Genomic DNA, 26,113 nt, shown 5'->3' with positions numbered 1-26,113 from the left:
GGCCTCTCAACCATGGAACCCAGGCTGGTGCCCCAACGGTCATGATCCCTGTCACCCCTACCCTACCCACAAAGGCAACAACCATCAGCATCACTCCCATAGAACCGATTACGGTGAGGGGGAAGGGAGTGATGGGAGAAGTAGGAATTATTTGGATGCTCCGTTAGGTATAAAATGTTATATGTCATGTTCACACTCTTCAAGAGTCGTCCATGATCTTTTTCAATTATATTTGATACCAAAACACACATCCTGCATCCTCATGCTTTCCTGTCTGTCTGTATATGATATGAGCTATAGAGGAGAGTCCAGGGCTCTCCAACCCTGTTCCTGGAGAGCTACCATCCTGTAGGCTTTCACTCCAACCCTGTTCCTGGAGAGCCCACCTGATTCTAATAATTAGCTGGTTGATAAGATGGATCAGGTTAATTACAACTGGGGTTGCAGCAAAAACCTACAGGCGAGTAGCTCTCCAGGAACAGGGTTGGAGAACCCTGCGTAGACACCTATTCAGACAGAAACCTATTTACCCCATCTGGTCCACCTACCTGAATGTACCCCCCTCAATCTCCTCCTCATCCTACTTGTCCTCTTCTCTTTTGCCTATGACTAATCTGTTACCAGAATCAGTAGCAGCACCAACAGTAGACTGATTTAATTGTTCTACAGTAACTGGGCTGTACAGTCAGTAGACAGGCAGGTTGTCCCCATTCACTGTGACCTAGCAATGCCTAGTGGAGGTGATCTGCTTTGTAACTTAACCAGAAGAAACAGGCCTCTGTCATTTCTCGGGGGTTTGTTAACTTGCAGTCCCTCCAACCGTACCGTGCACAGCCCTACACAAGCATAGTCTACCAACCAACCAGCAGCAGTACAAAGCCAAATCACTGCCTACACGCGGTGCTAAACAAGACACCACCGGTAGAGGTCTCAACTGGGATAGTGGAAAAGTTACGTCGCGCACCACAGGGGTGTCACACAACAGTGGGCACACCGGGGAATTTAGAGCAGTCTGGAAAAGATGGGGGAATGGAAGGAGTCTGTAAGCGTTCATCTATGAATAGTTTGTTCTTTACGGTTGAGAAAGAATTGTGAGAGTGAGTAGACATAATTGTGTCCTTTCAAGAAATGTTGCAGTAGCTGCGCACCTGGATAAGCTACTTTGAAAAGGATCTTCACACTAGTGCTCTACCAATAGGACGTTTCAAACAGCAAGGTCATTTTGATTAGCACCAAAAGTTTACAATGTTTTGCCGAAATCAAACAACAAGAGCCACGATTGCCCGGGGTTCAGCCCTTGAAATGGAGATACGGCGAGGGAAATTCAGACGAAGTGTTTTCTTGGACACTTTACAGGTAATTGAGGTTCTTCTTTCTTGCCACCACGATGTCCTTCTCAGCATGTGGTTATCGAGGACAAGCGTATGGGGATTTGTTTACTTTCACTGGTCGTTCCGCCATGTATCAAAGCGCAATGATTTCACCCAGTGGCGTAGCGCAGTTTCGCGGTGCCCCGCAAGGATTTTATTATTCCATGGGGCATAGAGAGAAATGTGTAGTATTATAGCTAATCTCAACCTATTTTACACATTTTGCATGAGCCTAAGAGAAAATGGTGCTGTTTTAGAGCTCATGGATTCTTGAAAGATGGGACAATCTCAGATTTGTTCCCACAAATATTTGTCCAAATTTTTTTACAACATTTGAAATATTTACTATTTTGATAGACCAAAGTATCAGCTATCACACCATGTAAAGGAACAACCACCACATTTTTTTCATAAAATGCAACTATCTGGATTTATGTAAACTCCATCAGACACCATAAATGGCATTTCATTTTTACAATTATTCTCCAACAAGTGTTTGAAGGCCTTGATTGTTTAATTGTAACATCAGGTCATTCAAATATGTCATACAAATCTCCAAACTTCTTTTTATTTTGTTTTATAGCACTATTAAATGCATTAGGGCTAATATTTCAGATAGTATCCATTATTGCCAGTTTTGAGAATAAAAAAAAAACTTTTTTGAAGAGTTTGAAATTGGGATCCTTTGCTCCTGACAAGGGCATTTCCAGGCATAGAGCCAACATGGAAATTAATATTATTGAAAGTATTTTGAAAATTTCCAAAACATATCTTTTCCCTTATAATGCAACAACATCATTTTTTTTTCAACTGTAAAAATAGTGTCCCTGCAGGACAAGGATTGTTCTGACTTTCAAGGATCTCTGAGGTAATTTCCTGCTATTCTACACATTTTGACATGAGGCTGATTTAACATTTTGCAGTTTTAAAGCTAATTTCCTGTAATTCTAAACATTTTCTTTCATGGATAATGACATGTTCATATGCTATCTGGGGGGCCTGACCTCCGGGGGGAACCCAACTAGGGCTATGGCAGTCATGACATTTTGTCAGTTGGTTATTGCCATGCAAAAGACTGCCCTTACCTAACATAAACACGTTTAGCATCTCCAGGCCTCCACACATCCAAGCTGCATACAAGTAGCTGATGCATGCCTTTTGGAACATCTACATTTAAAGAAGTATAGTAAAACAATTGAATATACACCATCACAATAAATCCATTATTTATTTTGGTCAGGTCAAAAGAAACATTATGATATGGAGAAAATGTATTTCAGAAGAACAGAATATGAGTTGGCCTACTGTATGTTATCTGGCTATGCTCCATGCCATAGGCTGTAGGCTTGTTCATTTAACTGACAAGATATGTTTATAAGTCCAGTGCCGTTATTTTATATTATATGATTTTATAGTAAGAAGAATATAATTGAACTTAGCTGAATTAAATAGAAAGAGCGTGCATATGAAGTGGCTATGTTGAGCGTAAAAGTGATCATTTGAAACAGGTCCTATACGCTAGATTTAGAGTTGTTTGGCAACTTCAGTTGTGAATGATACAAACCTTAGAACGTCTTAGAAATAAAAAAAATATGTGTTGCGTGATGCGACTATAGGCTATTGATGATTTGATTAAAGTCGCAAAAAAAGGGCTCTGTTTCTTGCCTTAGGCTCCACAACTGTTCTGTCATCGTGATCATATTTTCACCTATCAGACTATTCTCAATTTAATCTTGTCTTTAATATGTAAAATTCCTTTTCGATTTAGAATGGCCCATTTATCTAATGGGCAGGAACAGGGACAGGGGAAAAAATACCTGTCATCCGTATGCACTCGAATAGCTAATGGAGGCAGCACGCTTTCCCGCTGGTCCGTTTTTCAACGATGCCAGGTAGGCTACTTCGGTTTTATAGCAGAGCATGTGCTTAATATGAGAAGCTGAGAAATTAATATAAGAACACTTATTTCACTCCATGCATCGAACACTGTTTGAGAAGCATGCTCTCACTGCGCGACAGGTGATATTCTGCCCAAACTCTGTATGCCATGGGCTCTCCAACCCTTTTCCTGAAGCTACCCAGTGCTTAATTTGGGAAACCAGGTGAAGTCTGTTTGGTAACATTGGTAGTAACATGTTTCCGCACGAAACATATATTTCACTAAACACAGCCTGTCTGCGCGCTCAAGAAAAGAGAGAGGAGGAGATGGAAACGCACAGTGGTGAGATATTCTGTGTCACCCAATTAATTATGAAAATATAAAAACATGCCCTATTACTAGGTTATTCAAAATCAAATACAAATTCACTATAATTTTAGCATAACTCTGTAAGCCGGCCTGCAAAATCAATGGACCAACAGCATTGCCTAGGGCTATACTTTCTCTACCAGACAAACTGTGGAGTGTAGCATAAGGTAACCAGTCCATCCAGTATGAATAAAAGTGCAGTCCAAACAAAGTGCAGTCCAAACTCAAAGGCGATTTCTCAAATTTGTTTAATTTTGGAGTATAGGATAGACCAATTATGTACCAAAGACATCTTAAATCAATTTTGTTTTTTGTTTTTCTGCCTTGCGTAATATGCGGTAGGCTATGTATTGTACAAAGGCACAATCATAATTTTAATTCAGGTTTTTCTTTTTGGGCTTGGGCTCATAAGCCTATGCATAAGCATATGGGTGTTTTCAATTAATCATCACCTCGTTGTGTTAGGCTTTGAAACAACATCCACAACAACCATGTTTTACACTCAGTTTCAACCTGCTGTGGAACTTTTTTCTTCAAATTGATCATCACAGTGAGGTGAGTTTTAAAAGCATGATACTGTTTTGATTATAAGTGTTTGATGTAATTTCCTATTGCATTTGCGTTTAAGTCAGTGGTTAGAGGGACAATAGAGCCCTGAGTACCAGGCCATTAGGACCTGGTTGTCTTTAGCGAGTTGGGTACTACCAAAGCATGTGCATAAGAGTAGATTACCATGACTCAACGGTCAAGTGGAATTTTACTGCGGTCATGACACATGACTGGCGGTAATACGGTCACTGCAACAGCCCTAACCTGTGTGCTGTGCCCTAGCACCATGATATATTGCTGCTACTTTAACTGGTTTCTGTCTCTTTGAGATGTGCAACAATGTGTTGCTGTTTGTAGTCAAATTCCTGTAAAGCTTCGAGAGGATCTCATGTCAAATGCTGTTGAAGTAATATGGCTACAGATTTACCTGCCTCACCTAAAGCCTATTCTTGTGGGAAGTTGCTATAGACCACCAAGTGCTAACAGTCAGTATCTGGATAATATATGTGAAATGCTTGATAATGTATTTGATATCAACAGAGAGGTATATTTTCTGGGTGACCTAAATATTGACTGTCTTTCATCAAGCTGTCCACTCAAGAAAAAGCTTCAAACTGTAACTAGTGCCTGCAACCTGGTTCAGGTTTTCAGTCAACCTACCAGGGTATTTACAAATAGCACAGGAATGAAGTCATCCGAATGCATTGATCACATCTTTACTAATGCTGCAGAAATCTGCTCAAAAGCAGGATCCACATCCATTGGATGTAGTGATCATAATATAGTAGCCATATCTAGGAAAACCAAAGTTCCAAAGGCTGGGCCTAATATAGTGTATAAGAGGTCATACAATACGTTTTGTAGTGATTCCTATGTTAAAGATGTAAAGAATATGTGCTGGTCTGTGGTGTGTAATGAGGATCAACCAGAAGCTGCACTTCACACATTTATGAAATTGCTTATTCCAGTTACTAATAAGCATGCACCCATTAAGAAAATGACTGTAAAAACTGTTAAATCCCTGTGGATTGATGAGGAATTGAAAAGTGGTATGGTTGAGAGGGACGAGGCAAAAGGAATGGCAAATAAGTCTGGCTGCACAGCTGATCGGCAAAGGTACTGTAAATTGAGAAATCATGTGACTAAATAAAAAGGAGAAACTATACTATGAAACAAAGATGCATAATATAAAGAATGATAGTAAAAAGCTTTGGAGCACCTTAAATATAACATTTGGGCAAAAACGCAAACTCTGCTCCATCATTCATCACAAAACCCACTGATATTGCCAACTACTTTAATCATTTTTTTATCGGAAATATTTGCCAACTTAGGCATGACATGCCAGCAACAAGTGCCGACACTACACATCCAAGTATAACTGACCAAATTATGAAAGACAATCATTGTAATTTTGAATTCTGTAAAGTGAGTTTGGAAGAGGTGCATTTTTGTTGTTGTCTATCAACAATGACATGTCACCTGGGTCTGAAAACTTGGATGGAAAATTACTGAGGATAATAGCGGACGATATTGCCACTCCTATTTCCCATATCTTCAATCTAAGCCTACAAGAAAGTGTGTGCCCTCAGGCCTGGAGGGAAGCAAAAGTAATTCAGCTCAAATAGCCGACCAATCAGCCTGTGACCAACCCTTAGTAAACTTTAGAAAAAAAAGGTGTTTGACTGAATACAATGCTATTTTACAGTAAACAAATTGACAACAGACTTTCAGTATGCTTATAGGTAAGGACATTCAACAAGCACGGCATTAACACAAATGGCTGATTGGCTGAGAGAAATTGATAAAAAGATTGTGGGAGCTGTTTCGTTAGACTTCAGTGCGGCTTTTGACATTATCGATCATAGTCTGCTGCTGGAAAAACGTATGTGTTATGGCTTTACCCTGCTATATTGTGGATAAAGAGTTACCTGTCTAACAGAACACAGAGGGTGTTCTTTAATGGAAGCCTCTCCAACATAATAGGTAGAATCAGGAATTCTCCTGGGCAGCTGTCTAGGCCCCTTACTTTTTTCAATATTTACTAATGACATGCCACTTTGAGTAAAGCCAGTGTGTCTATGTATGCGGATGTCTCAACACTTTATACATCAGCTACTACAACAAGTGAAATTACTGCAACACTTAACAAATAGCTGCAGTCAGTTTCAGAATGGGTGGCAAGAAATAAGTTAGTCCTAAATATTTATAAAACTAAACGCATTGTATTTGGGACAAATCATTCACTAAACCCTAAACCTCAACTAAATCTTGTAATGAATAATGTGGAAATTGAGCAAGTTGAGGAGACTAAACTGCTTGGAGTAACCCGGGATTGTAAACTGTCATGGTCAAAACATGTGGATGCAACAGTACCTAAGATGTGGAGAAGTCTGTCCATAATAAAGCGCTGTTCTGCCTTCTTAACAACACTATCAACAAGGCAGGTCCTACAGGCCCTATTTTTGTCACACCTGAACTACTATCCAGTTGTGTGGTCAGGTGCCACAAAGAGGGACTTACAATTGGCTCAGACCAATGTACACGGAGAGCTAACATTAATAATATGCATGTCAATCGCTCATGGCTCAAAGTAGAGGAGAGATTGACTTCATCACTACTTGTTTTTGTAAAAAGTATTGACATGCTGAATGCACCAAGCTGTCTGTTTAAACTACTAGTACACAGCTCAGACACAGTCTAGAGCAGACTATGGGAGGTGCACAGTGCTACATAGAGTAATGACTACATGGAACTCTATTCCACATCAGGAAACTGATGCAAGCAGTAGAATCAGATTTAAAAAACAGTTTAAAATACACCTTATGGAACAGTGGGGACTTTGAAGAGACACACACAGGCACAGACACACACATGATAACACATGCACTCTATACACACGTACACATGGATTTTGTATTGTAGATATGTGGTAGTAGAGTAGTGGCCTGAGGTGGCACACACTTAATGTGTTGTGAAAGTGTTATGAAATGTAATGTATTTATTTTTTAAGTGCTTTCGGAAACTATTCAAACCCCTTCACCTTTTGCACGTTTTGTGACGTTACAGCCTTATTCTAAAATGTATTCAATAGTTTTTCCCCCCTCAGTCTACACACAATACCCCGTAATGACAAAGCAAAAACAGGTTTTTAGAAATGTTTGCTAATTTATTAAAAATACCAAACTGAAATGTTACATTTACATAAATATTCAGACCCTTTACTCAGTACTTTGTTGAAGCACCTTTGGCAGTGATTACAGCCTTTGAGTCTTCTTGGGTATGACACTACAAGCTTGGCACACCTGTATTTGGGCAGGTTCTCCCATTTCTTCTCTGCAGATCCTCTCAAGCTCTGTCAGGTTGGATGGGGAGCGTTGCTGCACAGCTATTTTCAGGTCTCTCCAGAGATGTTCGATCGAGTTCAAGTCTGTGCTCTGGTTGGGCCACTCAGGGACATTCAGAGACTTGTCCCGAAGCCACTCTTGGCTGTGTGCTTAGGGTTGTTGTCCTGTTGGAAGGTGAACCTTCGCCCCAGTCTGAGGACCTGAGCGCTCTGGAGCTGGTTTTCATCAAGGATCTCTCTGTGCTTTGCTCCGTTAATCTTTCCCTCAATCCTGACAAGTCTCCAAGTCCCTTGAATAACATCCCGACAGCATGATGCTGCCACCACCATGCTTGACCGTAGGGATGGTGCCAGGTTTCCTCCAGACGTGACGCTTGGCATTCAGGCCAGAGAGTGGTTTTTGCTCTGACATGCACTGTCAACTGTGAGACCTTGTATAGACAGGTGTGTCCCTTTCCAAGTCAATTGAATTTACCACAGGTGGACTCTAATCAAGTCATTGTAGAAACATCTCAAGGATGATCAATGGAAACAGGATGCACCTGAGCTCAATTGCGAGTCTTATAGCAAAGGGTCTGAATACTTTGTGTATGTAAATAAGGTATTTTAGTTTTTCCTATTTAATAAATTTGCTAAATTTTCGAAAACCTGTTTTCGCTTTGTCATTATGGGGTATTGTGTGTAGATTGATGAGGGGGAAAAAAGAATTTAATCCATTTTTAGAATAAGTAACATAACAAAATGTGGAAAAAGTGAATGGGTCTGAATACTTTCCCGTATGCACTGTAACTGCCTTACTGTTGCTGAACCACAGGAAGAGTAGCTGCTGCCTTGGCAGGAACTAATGGGGATTCTTAATAAATAGAATACAATAAATACAATACAATAAATACAATACAAGAGAATGTGAATGTAGCAGTGCAGACTGTGACTTCTAAAAGGATACTTAAGGGAATCTTAATTGTGCCATAGTGCTCTCTCTTTCTCTCTCTCTCTCTCTCTCTCTCTCTCTCTCTCTCTCTCTCTCTCTCTCTCTCTTTCGCTGCACTGTGGTTGTTTATAATTCATGTCACAGGAAACCTAATAAATGGCTGGAGAGGCACACTCCATGATTGTATTGATTTGCTACTTGCCCTGGTTCCTTGAGTGAAGGCTGCTATGAGCTCATATTTGACCTTCGTAGATCAGATAACATTCTCCGTAGCACTGGCACCGCTGGTTCTGACCTGGTTCAGCTGAAGCAAGCGCACACTTTTTTTTCAGGGAATGTCGAGTTTTAATGTCACATGCATTACAGTGAAATGCCTTTCTTGCAAACTCAAAACCCAACAATGCAATAATCAATAACAATGTAATACTAGAAAAAAACCACATTTGAAATATGAAGAACACAATACGTAAGTAAGCATATTATGTACAGGGTCAGTTCCAATACCATATTTACAATGTGCAGGGATACTGGAGTGATGGAGGTAGATATGAATAGGGGTAAGGTGACTAGGCATCAGGATATAAGATAAATAGTAGCAGCATATTGTATGTGAGTGGGTGTGCGTGTGTGTAGAGTCAGTATAAATGTATTTGCATGTTTTGTGTGAGTGAGCAGATGATGGAGTGTGTGTGAGTGTGTAGGGCCCTTTGAGTGTGCATAGAGACAAAAATAAAATGGTCAATGAGGATACAAGGTTAACTCAGTCTATTTAGTTAGCTATTTATCAGTCTTATTGCTTGGGGATAGAAGCTGTTCAAGAGCCATATGTTGGAAAGACACCAATTTTGCGTTGTAGCAGTGATGAGTGGAGAGCTGGTTGTTATGACTTGATGACAAGTTGGATGATAATGCACTATCTGGTGTTGTTGTGATGTGCTTGTGGAATTGACCAGACGCTGAACCCGGGTGATTCTGCCTGACTCAGTAGTGCCTGTCCTTAACCCACTGAGCTGAAGCCTAGGTGTTAGCTTTGGAAACAAATGTCTTCAGGTCTCCAGCAAGGTTACTCATCACATGGGCGTAGTCCGATGGTCTACCACTCTAACTGTAAGAAATTCCAGACACACACCAGCATATTCCAACGGCTACATTTTTCTTTGACACAGTTCTGCTGTTAAAAATAGTACTTAAGCCTATTCCTAACTAGCCACATTTGAAAATGGTCAAAGGAGTCTGTCAATGGATTTGGTTAAATAAAAGGCAGGGGAAATGGTGCCAATAACACGGTCCCAGCACGTGGGTTTTATATATGGTTACCTACCAGGGTTTCCGTTAGGAAAATGCGGTGCCGGATATTTGACCGCCAACATTTTAATTTACCAGACATTTGAGAAATCTGGACCCACATGCATTGGGAGCGTAACCTGATTAGGGTGTTCACCCACGGTGCTCAGAATTACAGAAATCACATTTAGATTATGGGAATTCATATTAACAGAACATGCAAGTCGAGGATGCAACGATGTGCGGTCCTTCTTACCGAATTCTGATGTGCACGTTGAAGATGTTAGAATAACTGTCCACAATACTTTTCCTCAGCCAACAAGACGAGTAACGAACGGAAAAACCACTAGCCTATGTCAAGCTACTATCCCCCCATAGTAGAAAAGTTTACCTATTCTATTGGTCAGCTTGTTGAGAAATGGCATATTCCAAACAGACACTGGGACAGCTGTGGGAAGATAGATCTCAAATTCATACAACCAGTAGGACTAGGCTACATAAAAAACAACAACGTAAAAAACAATGAGGCTGATGCAACAGAGCAGAACATTTAGCTTAAAATGTTGATAAACTATTATTTATTCACATAAGCAAAGCAATGCACTCAAGGCAGTCAGCTATGCGCGAATGTTCGTTCCATAATGCAATTAGCGGGAAAACACTGTTGTCAAAAGGGCCCTGCACATTCGAGCGGTTTCACATGACCGAAATTAAAATATCAGTTAGAAATGTTGAAAGAGAGGAGATCTAATAGGCTACTTTGAAGCAAGGTAAGACATGCATCATAATATGTATTAAAACGTTCAGGTTTCAAATAATTAAGTGTATGTTTTCAAAATGCATCGCCTACTGCCTCCAGCTCATTGCAAAGTGGTGTGTGACGTGCTAATGAAACCTACCTTCTGTTGCTGTTTAAGATGCTGCAGCAGCTGTATGACAGATCTTCTGCTTAAAGGCTCTGTCTGTATGCTGTACCGGTGTGATAAATAAGATACATAACTAATATATACTGTAGCCTACGCACACTGCAGTTTAATTCCACTAAATTATGCAAATTAACCTATGGACCGATAAGCATGACCAGTCAAATGTATTTACATCGACTGGTATTTACATCAATGAATAGGCTAAGAAGCATTATTTCGCAATGGGATTTTTTCTTCTCCCGGACAATTGGCTGGTGGCAATTTTATTTATCGGCTTTTCAAAAAAAAATTATAGGCCAAAAGCCGGCTTTTACCGGCTAACAGAAACCCTGTTACCTACTGTAATGTAACTCTACTGTAGCTGTAATGTAGCTGTACTGTAATGTAGCTGTACTGTAGCTGTGCTGTACTGTAGCTGTACTGTAGCTGTAATGTACTGTAGCTGTGCTGTAGCTGTTGCTTGATAAGGCCTTAGTTCCACCCTGAATCCATCCTGCCCTATAGGCCCTTTTCTCTTCCAGTGTTAACACATATTACTTATGGGCAATTCTAGTGTTACACAAAACACAACTTGTGATGTGTGTGTCTATAATATAGTACTCCTTGGGGAGTGTGTGTATATACCCCAAAAAGTGACTTCTAAATGTTGAAGGAGGTTGCATTCGGAAATGACTAACTTTAGTTTTGCATGCTCAGGTTGACATTCCAGTGGAATTGCCCTTACATATACATGTTGTTGATGAGCAACATCTAAAGCTGTTTAGATTTTCACATTTAGTTTATCAGTGTGATATTTAGTCTCTCCACCAACAACAACCAAACAATCACTGCCTTCTCACTCCATAACCCGCTTTCTGTTCCTCATACAAGATGAATGTCTGTTTCAGCCATTGTGGTTCATCTTAATGCTGTTAGATAATGTGTGTTTCAGCCATTATGTTCCATGTTAATGATACCCTGGAAGATACCTGAGAGTTTCTCACAGCCAATTCCTTCCCTGTGGAACTGCAGTGCGCCCATTAGATCTCAATGCTCCGACACAGCCAGTGGCATATCAATGAGCAGGCCAGGGTGTATTGAAAGAACCCCTTTCACCCTGTGAATCCCAGTACAGGCTCTGTGTGGGTGTGTGGGGTTTCCGTTAGCCGGTAATAGCCGGCTTTTGGTCGATTTTTAAAAAAATTAATAGAAAAGCCGATTTTAAATAAAATTGTCCAGGAGAAGAAGAAAGAATCCCATTGCAAAATAATGCTTCTTAGCCTATTCATTGATGTAAATACCAGTCGATGGAAATACATTTGACTGGTCATGCTTATTGGTCTATAGGGCAATTTGCATAATTTAGTGGAATTATATTGGCGGGTGTATACAGTATATTTATTATGTATCTTATCACACACGTACAGCATACAGATACAGAACCTTTGAGCGGAAAATCTATCAGACAGCGGCAGAGCTGCTGCTACAGCATCTCAAACAGCAAATGCATAGTCAACGGAAGGAAGGCTTCATCAGCGCATCACACACCACCTTGCAATGAGCTGGAAGCATTATGCATTTTGAAAACATGTACTTTGAAACCTGAACATTTTACTACATATTATGAGGCATGTTTTACCTTGCTTCAAAGTAGCCTAGCCAAATAGTTGGGAAGAGATCTTTGACGTACCGATCCCATGGCATAGTGTTTATGAACTGATACGCAAAATGACGCGGATCCAAAACATATAATTTTTCAATTTCAATTATTATATACAATTCTTGCTACCAATAGAATGTTATTTATATGAGGGATACAATCTTCCCAGCTCTGCAGATTTTGCTGCGAAGAGACAGAATAATTAGATCATTTGTTTTGGTGCTGTCCATTTGTAGTTTATTTTTGGACACAGGTCCAGGAATGGCTAAAGGATTGCAATATTTACCTGGGGCTAACCCTGCAGATAGCATTACTGGGTGATCTGAAAAGTCATAGTCAATCGATCAATAATATAATAATACTTTTAGCAAAAATGTTTATTTTCAATTTACAATCTGTAGAAACAATGAGAATAGAAAGGTTCAGAACTTTTGTAAAACGTCACAGTACAGTTGAAAAATATATGGCAAATAGAAATCCAATATGGATGGTGTTAACAGATAGATGGGTGGTGTTGAATGGAGTTGAAGGATGGGACTAATAACAACTAACAACAACTAATAACAACAAGATAACTAATAATGTAAGCATACTGTGTCCATAATAAGTATATACAGTGAGGGAAAAAAGGATTTGATCCCCTGCTGATTTTGTACGTTTGCCCACTGACAAAGACATGATCAGTCTATAATTTTAATGGTAGGTTTATTTGAACAGTGAGAGACAGAATAACAACAAAAATTTCCAGAAAAACGCATGTCAAAAATGTTAGAAATTGATTTGCATTTTAATGAGGGAAATAAGTATCAGAAAGATTTCTGGCTCCCAGGTGTCTTTTATACAGATAACGAGCTGAGATTAGGAGCACACTCTTAAAGGGAGTGCTCCTAATCTCAGCTTGTTACCTGTATAAAAGACACCTGTCCACAGAAGCAATCAATCAATCAGATTCCAAACTCTCCACCATGGCCAAGACCAAAGAGCTCTCCAAGGATGTCAGGGACAAGATTGTAGACCTACACAAGGCTGGAATGGGCTACAAGACCATTGCCAAGCAGCTTGGTGAGAAGGTGACAACAGTTGGTGCGATTATTCGCAAATGGAAGAAACACAAAAGAACTGTCAATCTCCCTCGGCCTGGGGCTCCATGCAAGATCTCACCTCGTGGAGTTGCAATGATCATGAGAACGGTGAGGAATCAGCCCAGAACTACACGGGAGGATCTTGTCAATGATCTCAAGGCAGCTGGGACCATAGTCACCAAGAAAACAATTGGTAACACCCTACGCCGTGAAGGACTGAAATCCTGCAGCGCCCGCAAGGTCCCCCTGCTCAAGAAAGCACATATACAGGCCCGTCTGAAGTTTGCCAATGAACATCTGAATGAGTCAGAGGAGAACTGGGTGAAAGTGTTGTGGTCAGATGAGACCAAAATCGAGCTCTTTGGCATCAACTCAACTCGCCGTGTTTGGAGGAGGAGGAATGCTGCCTATGACCCCAAGAACACCATCTCCACCGTCAACCATGGAGGTGGAAACATTATGCTTTGGTGGTGTTTTTCTGCTAAGGGGACAGGACAACTTCACAGCATCAAAGGGACGATGGATGGGGCCATGTGCCGTCAAATCTTGGGTGAGAACCTCCTTCCCTCAGCCAGGGTATTGAAAATGGGTCGTGGATGGGTATTCCAGCATGACAATGACCCAAAACACACGGCCAAGGCAACAAAGGAGTGGCTCAAGAAGAAGCACATTAAGGTCCTGGAGTGGCCTAGCCAGTCTCCAGACCTTAATCCCATAGAAAATCTGTGGAGGGAGCTGAAGGTTTGAGTTGCCAAACGTCAGCCTCGAAACCTTAATGACTTGGAGAAGATCTGCAAAGAGGAGTGGAACAAAATCCCTCCTGAGATGTGTGCAAACCTGGTGGCCAACTACAAGAAACGTCTGACCTCTGTGATTGCCAACAAGGGTTTTTCCACCAAGTACTAAGTCGTGTTTTGCAGAGGGGTCAAATACTTATTTCCCTCATTAAAATGCAAATCAATTTATAACATTTTTGACATGCGTTTTTCTGGATTATTTTGTTGTTATTCTGTCTCTCACTTCAAATAAACCTACCATTAAAATTATAGACTGATCATGTCTTTGTCAGTTGGCAAATGTACAAAATCAGCAGGGGATCAAATACTTTTTTCCCTCACTGTAGGTTATAGGTTGAGAGCTTTTGTGAAAGTGCACATTTAGAAAGATATGGCATATAGAAGCAAACCAGATGGACATCATGAAAATGATCGGAGAGGTTGAGGGTAGAGGAAGTTCAGGAGTAAAAACAAACAAAATAGAATTATTGTAAAATTGACTGTGTCCATAAAATGTATATAGTATGTATAAGCTGGAAGTAGAGGCCTAAGCATTGTTGTTTACTCCAATTAGGGAAGGGGTGGTGGGATTGGAAAGTAATAAAGGGAAATATATTTAAAAAAAGGAAATGTACAGTTGAAGTTGGAAGTTTACATACACTTAGGTTGGAGTCATTAAAACTCGTTTTTCAACCACTCCACATATTTCTTGGTAACAAACTATAGTTTTGGCAAGTCGGTTAGGACATCTACTTTGTGCATGATACAAGTAATATTTCCAACAGTTGTTTACAGACAGATTATTTTACTTATAATTCACTGTATCACAATTCCAGTGGGTCAGAAGTTTACATACACTAAGTTGAGTGTGCCTTTAAACAGCTTGGAAAATTCCAGAAAATGATGTCAAGGCTTTAGAAGCTTCTGATAGGCTAATTGACATCATTTGAGTCAATTGGAGGTGTACCTGTGGATGTATTTCAAGGCCTACCTTCAAACAGTGCCTCTTTGCTTGACATCATGGGAAAATCAAAAGAAATCAGTCAAGATCTCAGAAAAAGAATTGTAGACCTCCACAAGTCTGGTACATCCTTGGGAGCAATTTCCAAACGCCTGAAGGTACCACGTTCATCTGTACGCAAGTATAAACACCATGGGACCCCGCAGCCGTCATACCGCTCAGGAAGGAGACGCGTTGTGTCTCCTAGAGATGAACGTACTTTGGTGTGAAAAGTGAAAATCAATCCCAGAACAACAGCAAAGGACCTTGTGAAGATGCTGGAGGAAACAGGTACAAAAGTATCTATATCCACAGTAAAACGAGTCCTATATCGACATAACCTGAAAGGCCACTCAGCAAGGAAGAAACCACTGCTCCAAAACCACCATAAAAAGCCAGACTACGGTATGCAACCGCACATGGGGACAAAGAGCGTACTGTTTGGAGAAATGTCCTCTGGTCTGATTAAACAAAAATAGAACTGTTTGGCCATAATGACCATCGTTATGTTTGGAGGAAAAGGGGGAACGCTTGCAAGCCGAAGAACACCATCCCAACCGTGATGCCGGGGGTGGCAGCATCATGCTGTGGGGGTGCTTTGCTGCAGGAGGGACTGGTGCACTTCACAAAATAGATGGCATCATGAGGAAGGAAAATTATGTGGATATATTGAAGCAACATCTCAAGACATCAGTCAGGAAGTTAAAGCTTGGTTGCAAATGGGTCTTCCAAATGGACAATGACCCCAAGCATGATTCCAAAGTTGTGGCAAAATGGCTTAAGGACAACAAAGTCAAGGTATTGGAGTGGCCATCACAAAGCCCTGACCTCAATCCTATAGAACATTTATGGGCAGAACTGAAAAAGTGTGTGTGAGCAAGGAGGCCTACAAACCTGACTCGGTTACACCAGCTCTGTCAGGAGGAATGGTCCAAAATTCACCCAATTTATTGTGGGAAGCTTGTGGAAGGCTACCCGAAACGTTTGACTCAAGATAAACAATTTAAAGGCAATTCTACCAAATACTAATTGAGTGTATGTAAACTTCTGACCCACTGGGAGTGTGATGAAAGACATAAAAGCTGAAATAAATCATTCTCTCTACTATTATTCTGACATTTCACATTCTTAAAATAAAATGGTGATCCTAACTGACCTAAGATCGACAGGGAATTTTTACTAGGATTAAATGTCAGGAATTGTGAAAAACGGAGTTTAAATGTATTTGGCTAAGGTGTATGTAAACTTCCGACTTCAACTATGTATGTGTATATACAGTGGGGAAATCAAGTATTTAGTCAGCCACCAATTGTGCAAGTTCTCCCACTTAAAAAGATGAGAGAGGCCTGTAATTTTCATCATAGGTACACGTCAACTATGACAGACAAAATGAGATTTTTTTTCTCCAGAAAATCACATTGTAGGATTTTTTATGAATTTATTTGCTAATTATGGTGGAAAATAAGTATTTGGTCAATAACAAAAGTTTCTCAATACTTTGTTATATACCCTTTGTTGGCAATGACACAGGTCAAATGTTTTCTGTAAGTCTTCACAAGGTTTTCACACACTGTTGCTGGTATTTTGGCCCATTCCTCCATGCAGATCTCCTCTAGAGCAGTGATGTTTTGGGGCTGTCGCTGGGCAACACAGACTTTCAACTCCCTCCAAAGATTTTCTATGGGGTTGAGATCTGGAGACTGGCTAGGCCACTCCAGGACCTTGAAATGCTTCTTACGAAGCCACTCCTTCGTTGCCCGGGCGGTGTGTTTGGGATCATTGTCATGCTGAAAGACCCAGCCACGTTTCATCTTCAATGCCCTTGCTGATGGAAGGAGGTTTTCACTCAAAATCTCACGATACATGGCCCCATTCATTCTTTCCTTTACACGGATCAGTCGTCCTGGTACCTTTGCAGAAAAACAGCCCCAAAGCATGATGTTTCCACCCCCATGCTTCACAGTAGGTATGGTGTTCTTTGGATGCAACTCAGCATTCTTTGTCCTCCAAACACGACGAGTTGAGTTTTTACCAAAAAGTTCTATTTTGGTTTCATCTGACCATATGACATTCTCCCAATCCTCTTCTGGATCATCCAAATGCACTCTAGCAAACTTCAGACGGGCCTGGACATGTACTGGCTTAAGCAGGGGGACACGTCTGGCACTGCAGGATTTGAGTCCCTGGCGGCGTAGTGCGTTACTGATGGTAGGCTTTGTTACTTTGGTCCCAGCTCTCTGCAGGTCATTCACTAGGTCCCCCCGTGTGGTTCAGGGATTTTTGCTCACTGTTCTTGTGATCATTTTGACCCCACGGGGTGAGACTTGCGTGGAGCCCCAGATCGAGGGAGATTATCAGTGTTCTTGTATGTCTTCCATTTCCTAATAATTGCTCCCACAGTTGATTTCTTCAAACCAAGATGCTTACCTATTGCAGATTCAGTCTTCCCAGCCTGGTGCAGGTCTACAATTTTGTTTCTGGTGTCCTTTGACAGCTCTTTGGTCTTGGCCATAGTGGAGTTTGGAGTGTGACTGTTTGAGGTTGTGGACAGGGGTCTTTTATACTGATAACAAGTTCAAACAGGTGCCATTAATACAGGTAACGAGTGGAGGACAGAGGAGCCTCTTAAAGAAGAAAAAAAAACTAATGGGAGATTGGAAGTGATGCAGACAATTACATTGATGGAAGTTACAATCTATCTGCAATATTAAAGCTGATCTACCCCCCCCCCCCCAAAAAAAGAAAAGAAAAGTAGCCTAGCCTAAATCAAACCATATCCGTTTAAGCAATTATTTTATAACAACTTTCTTTCATTGTCCAGTAGCCAAAGGCACAATCCTGGTCATATTAACAACCCTTGCTAGTTATTGCATATCAGATCTCCCCTCTTTCTAAATTCCTAACAGATATTTTAATCTCTGTCACATGAAACCGCTCTCATGTTGGTGCGCTTTTGATGGTGTTTTCCCGCTAATTGCATTATGTAACGAACATTCGCACGTAGCCTACTGCCTTTTGCGCATTGCTGCGCTTATGTGAGAAAAATAATTGTTTATCAACATTCTAAGATAAACGTTCTGATCTGTTGCATCAGACTAATTTGCTTAAAAAATATATGTAGCCTAGGCCTACTGGTTGTATGAATTTGGGATCTATTGTCCCACAACAGTCCCAGAGTCGGTTTGGAACAGGCTATTTCTTTCTCGACAAGCTGACCAATAGAATAGGTCAACTTTTCTACTGTGGGGGATAGTAGAATGACATAGGCAAGTGATTTTTCTGTTCGTTACTCGACTTGTTGGCTGAGGAAAAGTAAATGTGGACCGTTATTCTAATATCTTCAAAGTGTGCATCAGAAATAGGTAAGAAGGACCGCACATCGTTGCATCCTTGACTTGCATGTTCTATTAATATGGATTGCCATAATCTAAATGTGATTTCTGTCATTCTGAGCACCATGGGTGGACGCCTGTAATCGAACCCACAATTGCTGATGCTCCAGATACTCAACTAGTCTCAAGAAGGCCAGTTTTATGGCTTCTTTAATCAGCACAACAGTTTTCAGCTGTGCTAACATAATTGCAAAAGGGTTTTCTAATGATCAATTAGCCTTTTAAAATGATAAACTTGGATTAGCAAACACAGCGTGCCATTGGAACACAGGACTGATGGTTGCTGATAATGGGCCTCTGTACGCCTATGTAGATATTCCATTAAAAATCAGCGGTTTCCAGCTACAATAGCCATTTACAACATTAACAATTAATGTCTACACTGTATTTCTGATCAATTTGAAGATATTTTAATGGACTTTTTTTTTGCTTTTCTTTCGAAAACAAGGACATTTCTAACTGACCCCAAACTTTTGAACGGTAGTGTATGTATGTGTATGTATGTGTGTGTGTGTGTGTGTGTGTATATATATATATATATTGTATTTTTTTTGTATTTCAAAAGAATATTATGATTATTATATATATTTTTTAGTGTAGATCAGCTTTAATATTGCAGATAGTTTGTGGCTTCTATCAATGTAATTGTCTGCATAATTTCCAATCCCCCATATATATCTTTTTAGTAAATAAATATATACAGTACCAGTAAAAAGTTTGGACACACCTACTCATTCAAGGGTTTTTCTTTATTTTTACTATTTTCTACATTGTAGAATAATAGTGAAGACATCAAAACTATGAAATAACACATATGGAATCATGTAGTAACCAAAAAAGTGTTAAACAAATCGAAATATATTTGAGATTCTTCAAATAGCCACCCTTTGCCTTGATGACAGCTTTGCACACTCTTGGCATTCTCTCAACCAGATCACCTGGAATGCTTTTCCAACAGTCTTTAAGGAGTTCCCACATATGCTGAGCACTTGTTGGCTGCTTTTCCTTCACTCTGCGGTCCGACCCAAACCATCTCAATTGGGTTGAGGTCGGGGGATTGTGGAGGCCAGGTCATCTAATGCAGCACTCCATCACTCTCCTTCTTGGTAAAATAGCCCTTACACAGCCTGGAGGTGTGTTGGGTCATTGTCCTGTTGAAAAACAAATGATAGTCCCACTAAGCCCAAACCAGATGGGATGGCGTATCGCAACAGAATGCTGTGGTAGCCATGCTGGTTAAGTGTGCCTTGAATTGTAAATAAATCACAGACACCCCCACACCATAACACCTTCTCCTCCATGCTTTACGGTGGGAACTACACATGCAGAGATCATCCGTTCACCCACACCGCGTCTCACAAAGACACGGCGGTTGGAACCAAAAATCTCAAATTTGGACTCCATACCAAAGGACAAATTTCCACTGGTCTAATGTCCATTTGCTCGTGTTTCTTGGCCCAAGTAAGTCTCATCTTCTTATTGGTGTCCTTTAGGAGTGGTTTCTTTGCAGCAATTTGACCATGAAGGCCTGATTCACACAGTCTCCTCTGAACAGTTGATGTTGAGATGTGTCTGTTACTTGAACTATGTGAAGCATTTATTTGGGCTGCAATTTCTGAGGCTGGTAACTCTAATTAACTTATCCCCTGCAGCAGAGTTAACTCTGGGTCTTCCATTCCTGTGGCGGTCCTCATGAGAGCCAGTTTCATCATAGCGCCTGATGGTTTTTGCGAATGCACTTGAAGAAACTTTCAAAGTTCTTGAAATGTTCCGTATTGACTGACCTTCATGTCTTAAAGTAATGATGGACTGTCATTTCTCTTTGCTGATTTGAGCTGTTCTTTCCATAATGTGGACTTGGTCTTTTACGAAATAGGGCTATCTTCTGTATACCCTACTACCTTGTCAGAACACAACTGATTGGCTCAAACGCATTAAGAAGGAAAGAAATTCCACAAATTTTAAGAAGGCACACCTGTTAATTGAAATGCATTCCAGGTGACTACCTCATGAAGCTGGTTGAGAGAATGCCAAGAGTGTGCAAAGCTGTCATCAAGGCAAAGGGTGGCTATTTGAAGAATCTCAAATGTAAAATATATTTGATTTGTTTAACACTTTTGTGGTTACTACATGATTCCATGTGTTATTTCATAGTTTTGATGTCTTCACTATTATTCTACAATGTAGAAAATAGTGAAAATAAAGAAAAACCCTGGAATGAGTAGGTGTGTCCAAACTTCTGACTGGTAATGTATATATTATTTTAAATATTATTATTTTAAAATATTGTTTCCTTTATCATTTTCCCCTAAACCTACCACCCCTCCCTTAATTAGAGTAAACGAATTCAATATTTTTTCTACAATGATTCTTTAGTGTTGGACACTCTTGCTCTTGGTGCTCATCTTTGTAAGTCACCTTGATTTAGCATCTGTGTGTGTTGTCCATTTCTTTATGAAAATATGTAGCGAACTCAATGACAGTAGCTAAAGCAAGGGGCGATAGCAGCAAACAAGTAGCCTACAAATGCATGCTGGGCCGGGCATGCCCTGAGCTGGTGAAGGGAAGTGAGCGCTACTGCTGTAGTGGTACTGGAGTGAAATTAGAGCGGGAGAGAAGGCCGACGCTCCAGCCTTTGGGAAACTCGCTCCGTGCTCTGTCAAATTGAGCACACTCCGCTCCTTGCTCCACTCCACCTCAGCTCTGCTCACATACTCTGGAATCAGCCAGTTCCAGTGAGTTATCAAGCTGAACCATCGTCGAAATAGATGGACTACAGAAGGACGTTATACAACTGACCTCAAGTCTATTGTTTGACTGGACCCAGGATACCATGCATCCATTATTCTGTGTAATTGCGGGCTATTCTTTGGGTGCTGAAGTCAGTAGTTTTTGATAGAAACATCATTTTATGTGAAGTTGGCGCTCCAGTCCGCCCACATTAGTCGCCGCTCAACTCCATCGTAAATCGTGCAGTTGAGTTTAGTCGACCACCTGTTTGCTTGGGAATTACTCATGTGACACATTTTCTTGACATTCACAGTTTGACATTGTGACAGTTGCTATTCTATGACGTGAGCTGCTGTATAGATGGCAGAGCTAGTGTTAAAATGCTGTGGACTTGGTTTGCAACCACTCACTCTGAGCATACACATGTCTTTCTTTGCACCTGTGAGTGTTCCTGGATGGGTGTGTGCACATCTGCTAGTTTCAGTATAGTAGTATTCCTGTGGGTCTTCCTGGTTACTCTGTCTCTGGGGTTAATGATGGATGGATCTCCATCTGACTACCAGACCCTGAGAGAATGGGGGTTACTGCTGAATCAACATGTATAGCAGCCTGTCTGTTTTTCTGTGTGTGCGTGTGTGTGTGTGTGTGTGTGTGTGTGTGTGCGTGCGTGCACACATAGTATATTCCCTTCTGTCCAGCTCCTCTGCTTCACTCTCTGTTGGAGTTGACATCTGCCTTTCCAATCGCCCCGCACAAAACACCAATCTCACTGCACACTATTCTGTCCATGCTGGTTTACTGCCACAGCGAGACACCCGTGTGATAGAGAGAGAAACGCTAAGAGTTCAAACTCAGCCCTACGATTTAATTTCTGAGACTACCCACCCGACCACCATGGCCACCAGCAGCTATACTTTGGTTCAGGAAGTGGTTGGATCATGTGATGTTGTGATGGACACACCCAGACCCAGCCCGCCACCCACTCTCTCCCAGTCCCAGCCCTCCTTCCACTCTCTCCCAGCCCCAGCCCTCCTTCCACTCTCTCCCAGTCCCAGCCCTCCTTCCACTCTCTCCCAGTCCCAGCCCTCCTTCCACTCTCTCCCAGTCCCAGTCCTCCTTTCACTCTCTCCCAGTCCCAGCCCTCCTTCCACTCTCTCCCAGTCCCAGCCCTCCTTCCACTCTCTCCCAGTCCCAGCCCTCCTTCCACTCTCTCCCAGTCCCAGTCCTCCTTTCACTCTCTCCCAGTCCCAGCCCTCCTTCCACTCTCTCCCAGTCCCAGCCCTCCTTCCACTCTCTCCCAGTCCCAGCCCTCCTTCCACTCTCTCCCAGTCCCAGCCCTCCTTCCACTTTCTCCCAGTCCCAGGCAGCCGCCCACTCTCTCCCAGTCCCAGCCCTCCTTCCACTCTCTCCCAGTCCCAGGCAGCCGTCCACTCTCTCCCAGTCCCAGGCAGCCGCCCACTCTCTCCCAGTCCAGGCAGCCTCCAGGAGCATGTAGCAGGGCCTGGGCCTGTGGAGCAGAGAGAGCCATGGGCCTCGTTCCAAGACTTTAAAAATGTACCCTGCCTTCCTGGAGGTTATAAAATTATCTAGAAGTGATTGGATGAGTGAGAGCAAGGTTACCACCCTATTGCGTTCACCAATCCTACATTGTCCAATCAGTGGGAATGTCAAGGCAGGGAGGATGCATTTCTATTTGATCTGTGCCAGTTCGGTCCGGCTGGGCCTACGATGCTGTGGAGCTGGTGCAAAATAACTTCAATGACCAGGGAAGAAGTTTATTCCCAGCTTTGTGGTGTAGAAGTTATTTTGCCAGAGTCATTTACGAGTTGTGTGTGACTGCTTGTAATCTATCTGCAACATTCACTGCAATTGTGCTCCGGATGTTTTGTTGAGACCTTGCGCATACCTGCACTGTTCTTTACATTTTACATTTTAGTCATTTAGCAGACGCTCTTATCCAGAGTGACTTACAGTTAGTGAGTGCATACATTATTTTTTTCATACTGGCCCCCCGTGGGAATCGAACCCACAACCCTGGCGTTGGAAGCACCATGCTCTACCAACTGAGCTAACAGTGCTCAGACATGAGAGCACTGTTAAAACGTTTAATGTGGTTTGGCAGAGATTACATGACTATAAACCACCAGTGTGTTTTTCAGATGATTTATTTAAGCCTGTGTGTGTGTGAGCATATAGGTGTAGGTCCTATATCCAAATGGATCTCTCTGTCTCTATCTCTGTTCTCTGTCTCTCTCTCAATTCAATATGCTTAAATGGCATGAATGACAAGGTCAATGTTGCCGAAGTGAAATGCAAAAATGATGAAGTGTTCAGCATACTCCTTCAAGACTGTTGGAAAAGCATTCCAAGTGAAGCTGGTTGAGACAATGCCAAGAATATGCAAAGCTGTCATCAAGGCAAAGAATCTCAAATATAAATGTATATTTTGATTGTCTACGATGTAGAAAATAGTAAAAATAAAGAAAAATCCTTGAATGAGTAGGTGTTCTAAAACCTTTGACCGGTAGTTTACATGCATGCATACATACATACATACATGCATGCATACATACAGTGCATTCGGAAAGTATTCAGACCCCTTCACTTTTTCCACATTTTGTTACGTTACAGCCTTATTCTAAAATGGATTAAATAGTTTTTTCCCCTCATCAATCTACACACAATACCCCATAATGACAAAGCAAAAACAGATTTTGATAAATTTGTGCACATTTATAAAAAATAGAAAACTGACATCACATTTACATAAGTATTCAGACCCTTTACTCAGTACTTTGTTGAAGCACCCTTGGCAGCGATTACAGCCTCGAGTCTTTTTGGGTATGATGCTACATGCTTGGCACACCTGTATTTGGGGAGCTTCTCCCATTCTTCTCTGCAGATCCTCTCAAGCTCTGCCGCTGAAAAACATCCCCACAGCATGATGCTGCCACCACCATGCTTCACCGTAGGGATGGTGCCAGGTTTCCTCCAGACGTGAAGCTTGGCATTCAGGCCAAAGAGTTTGAGCTTGGTTTCGTCAGACCAGAGATTCTTGTTTCTCTTCCTTTAGGTGCTTTTTGGCCAACTCCAAGCAGGCTGTCATGTGCCTTTTACTGAGGAGTGGCTTCTGTCTGGCCACTCTACCATAATGGCCTATTTGGTGGAGTGCTGCAGAGATGGTTGTCCTTCTGGAAGGTTCTCCCATTTCCACAGAGGAACTCTGGAGCTCTGTCAGAGTGACTATCGGGTTCTTGGTCACCTCCCTTACCAAGGTCCTTCTCCCCCGATTGCTCAGTTTGGCCGGGTGGCCAGCTCTAGGAAGAGTCTTGGTGGTTCCAAACTTCTTCCATTTAAGAATGATGGAGGCCACTGTTCTTGGGGACCTTCAATGCTGCAGAAATGTGTTGGTATCCTTCCCCAGATCTGTGCCTCGACACAATCGTGTCTTGGAGCTCTACGGACAATTCCTTCGACATCATGGCTTGGTTTTTGCTCTGACGTGCGCTGTCAACTGTGGGACCTTATATAGACAGGAGTGTGCCTTTCCAAATCATGTCCAATCAATTGAATTTACCACAGGTGGACTCCAAGTTGTAGAAACATCTCAAGGATGATCAATAGAAACAGGATGCACCTGAGCTCAATTTCGAGTCTAATAGCAAAGGGTCTGATTACTTATGTAAATAAGGTATTTCTGTTTTTAATTTTTTATAAATTTGCAGAAATTACTACAAACCTGTTTTCTCTTGTTCATTATGGGGTATTGTGGGTAGATTGAGGATTTTTTTTATTTAATCAATTTTAGAATAAGGCTGTAATGTAACAATGTGGAAAAGGTCAAGGGGTCTGAATACTCTCCTAATGCACTGTTGACTGGTGGTCTCTATGTCGCTCTGTCACTCTCACTAGTCGAACTCACAAATGCTGGGCTTGCTTTCTTCTGCAGCCCATGTGAGGTTGTTCTTAGGGCAATGCTGGCGCTGTTGCCCACGGAGAGGAAGCACCTCGAATCATGAACACACGGGGGGGGGGGGAGTCGTGTCGAGGAATGCAAAAACATCCCCTCAACTCGGCTATGCTCAAGGCAGCCCAGGGTCTGGAGAACAATAGAGTATCTATCACTCATTGCTCTGGCCCAGAACAAGACTCATGCCTGGGGCACAAATGCCAGGCTGAGGGCCCGCCTTAAGGGGCCGGGGGGGGGGGGGCAAAGGGTTCCTCTTAGGTTTCCCTGGTATAATGCATGTGTCAGTAGTGACAGGGGTACATTGGAGATGCCAGGAGGAGGTTTACCCCCTCTGACCCTCTCTCTGAAACAAAGGCTGGACCCTCTCCTTCTCTGAGAGGCTTCCTTGGTATGCAGAACGTACATTGGCAAATAAATGCGGAGGTGTATAGCTTGAGTGTTTGTTGTGCTAGCTGCTGGCTTTGTCTGTGTGTGTGACTGTTTGTACATCCAAGATAGAGAATACTTTGTCCAAATGTAGCAAATCAAAAATTGTATTTCTTGAAAACAGCATCCTGCCATTGTTCAGAATTCACTAATGCAGTAGTATTATAATGCTTGGTGAGAAGGGGAAAGTAAATGGCGTGCCTTACAATTGACCCAGCCTCTCAGACTCTCTCTCTTTTCTTCTCCCCTCTCCTTTTTCTTTTCCTCTCCTCCTGTTAAGTTGGTTGTGGGACCCATGAGCGCCAACATGTGAAGTTCATAGGAGCGTGTCAAATGAAAGCTAAAAGTCTATTTTGTGTGAAATGAAAGGCAAAGATGCATTTTTCAACCATTTTCAATCCCAAAAGATTTGGCCATCAATTTAAATGTTTTGAATTTCTGATA

General features: G+C 41.7%; 1 protein-coding gene across 1 annotated transcript in view; it reads left to right on the top strand.

Moving 5' to 3' along the window:
- Positions 1–1,245: 1,245 nt before the first annotated feature.
- Positions 1,246–26,113, top strand: part of rtkna (rhotekin a) — a gene marked incomplete at its 5' end in the record, with an annotated part of 64,059 nt that continues 39,191 nt past the window's right edge. Inside the window, one exon of the mRNA XM_084176753.1 lies at positions 1,246–1,356. Coding sequence (XP_084032879.1) covers positions 1,246–1,356 — 111 coding nt within the window. The remainder of the gene's footprint in view (positions 1,357–26,113) is intronic.

This window comes from Coregonus lavaretus (assembly GCF_964263955.1).
Source record: "Coregonus lavaretus genome assembly, chromosome: 14".
NCBI lineage: Eukaryota > Metazoa > Chordata > Actinopteri > Salmoniformes > Salmonidae > Coregonus > Coregonus lavaretus.
The sequence above is the reverse complement of the archived record's forward strand: the minus strand, read 5'-3'. Positions and strand labels throughout refer to the sequence as shown.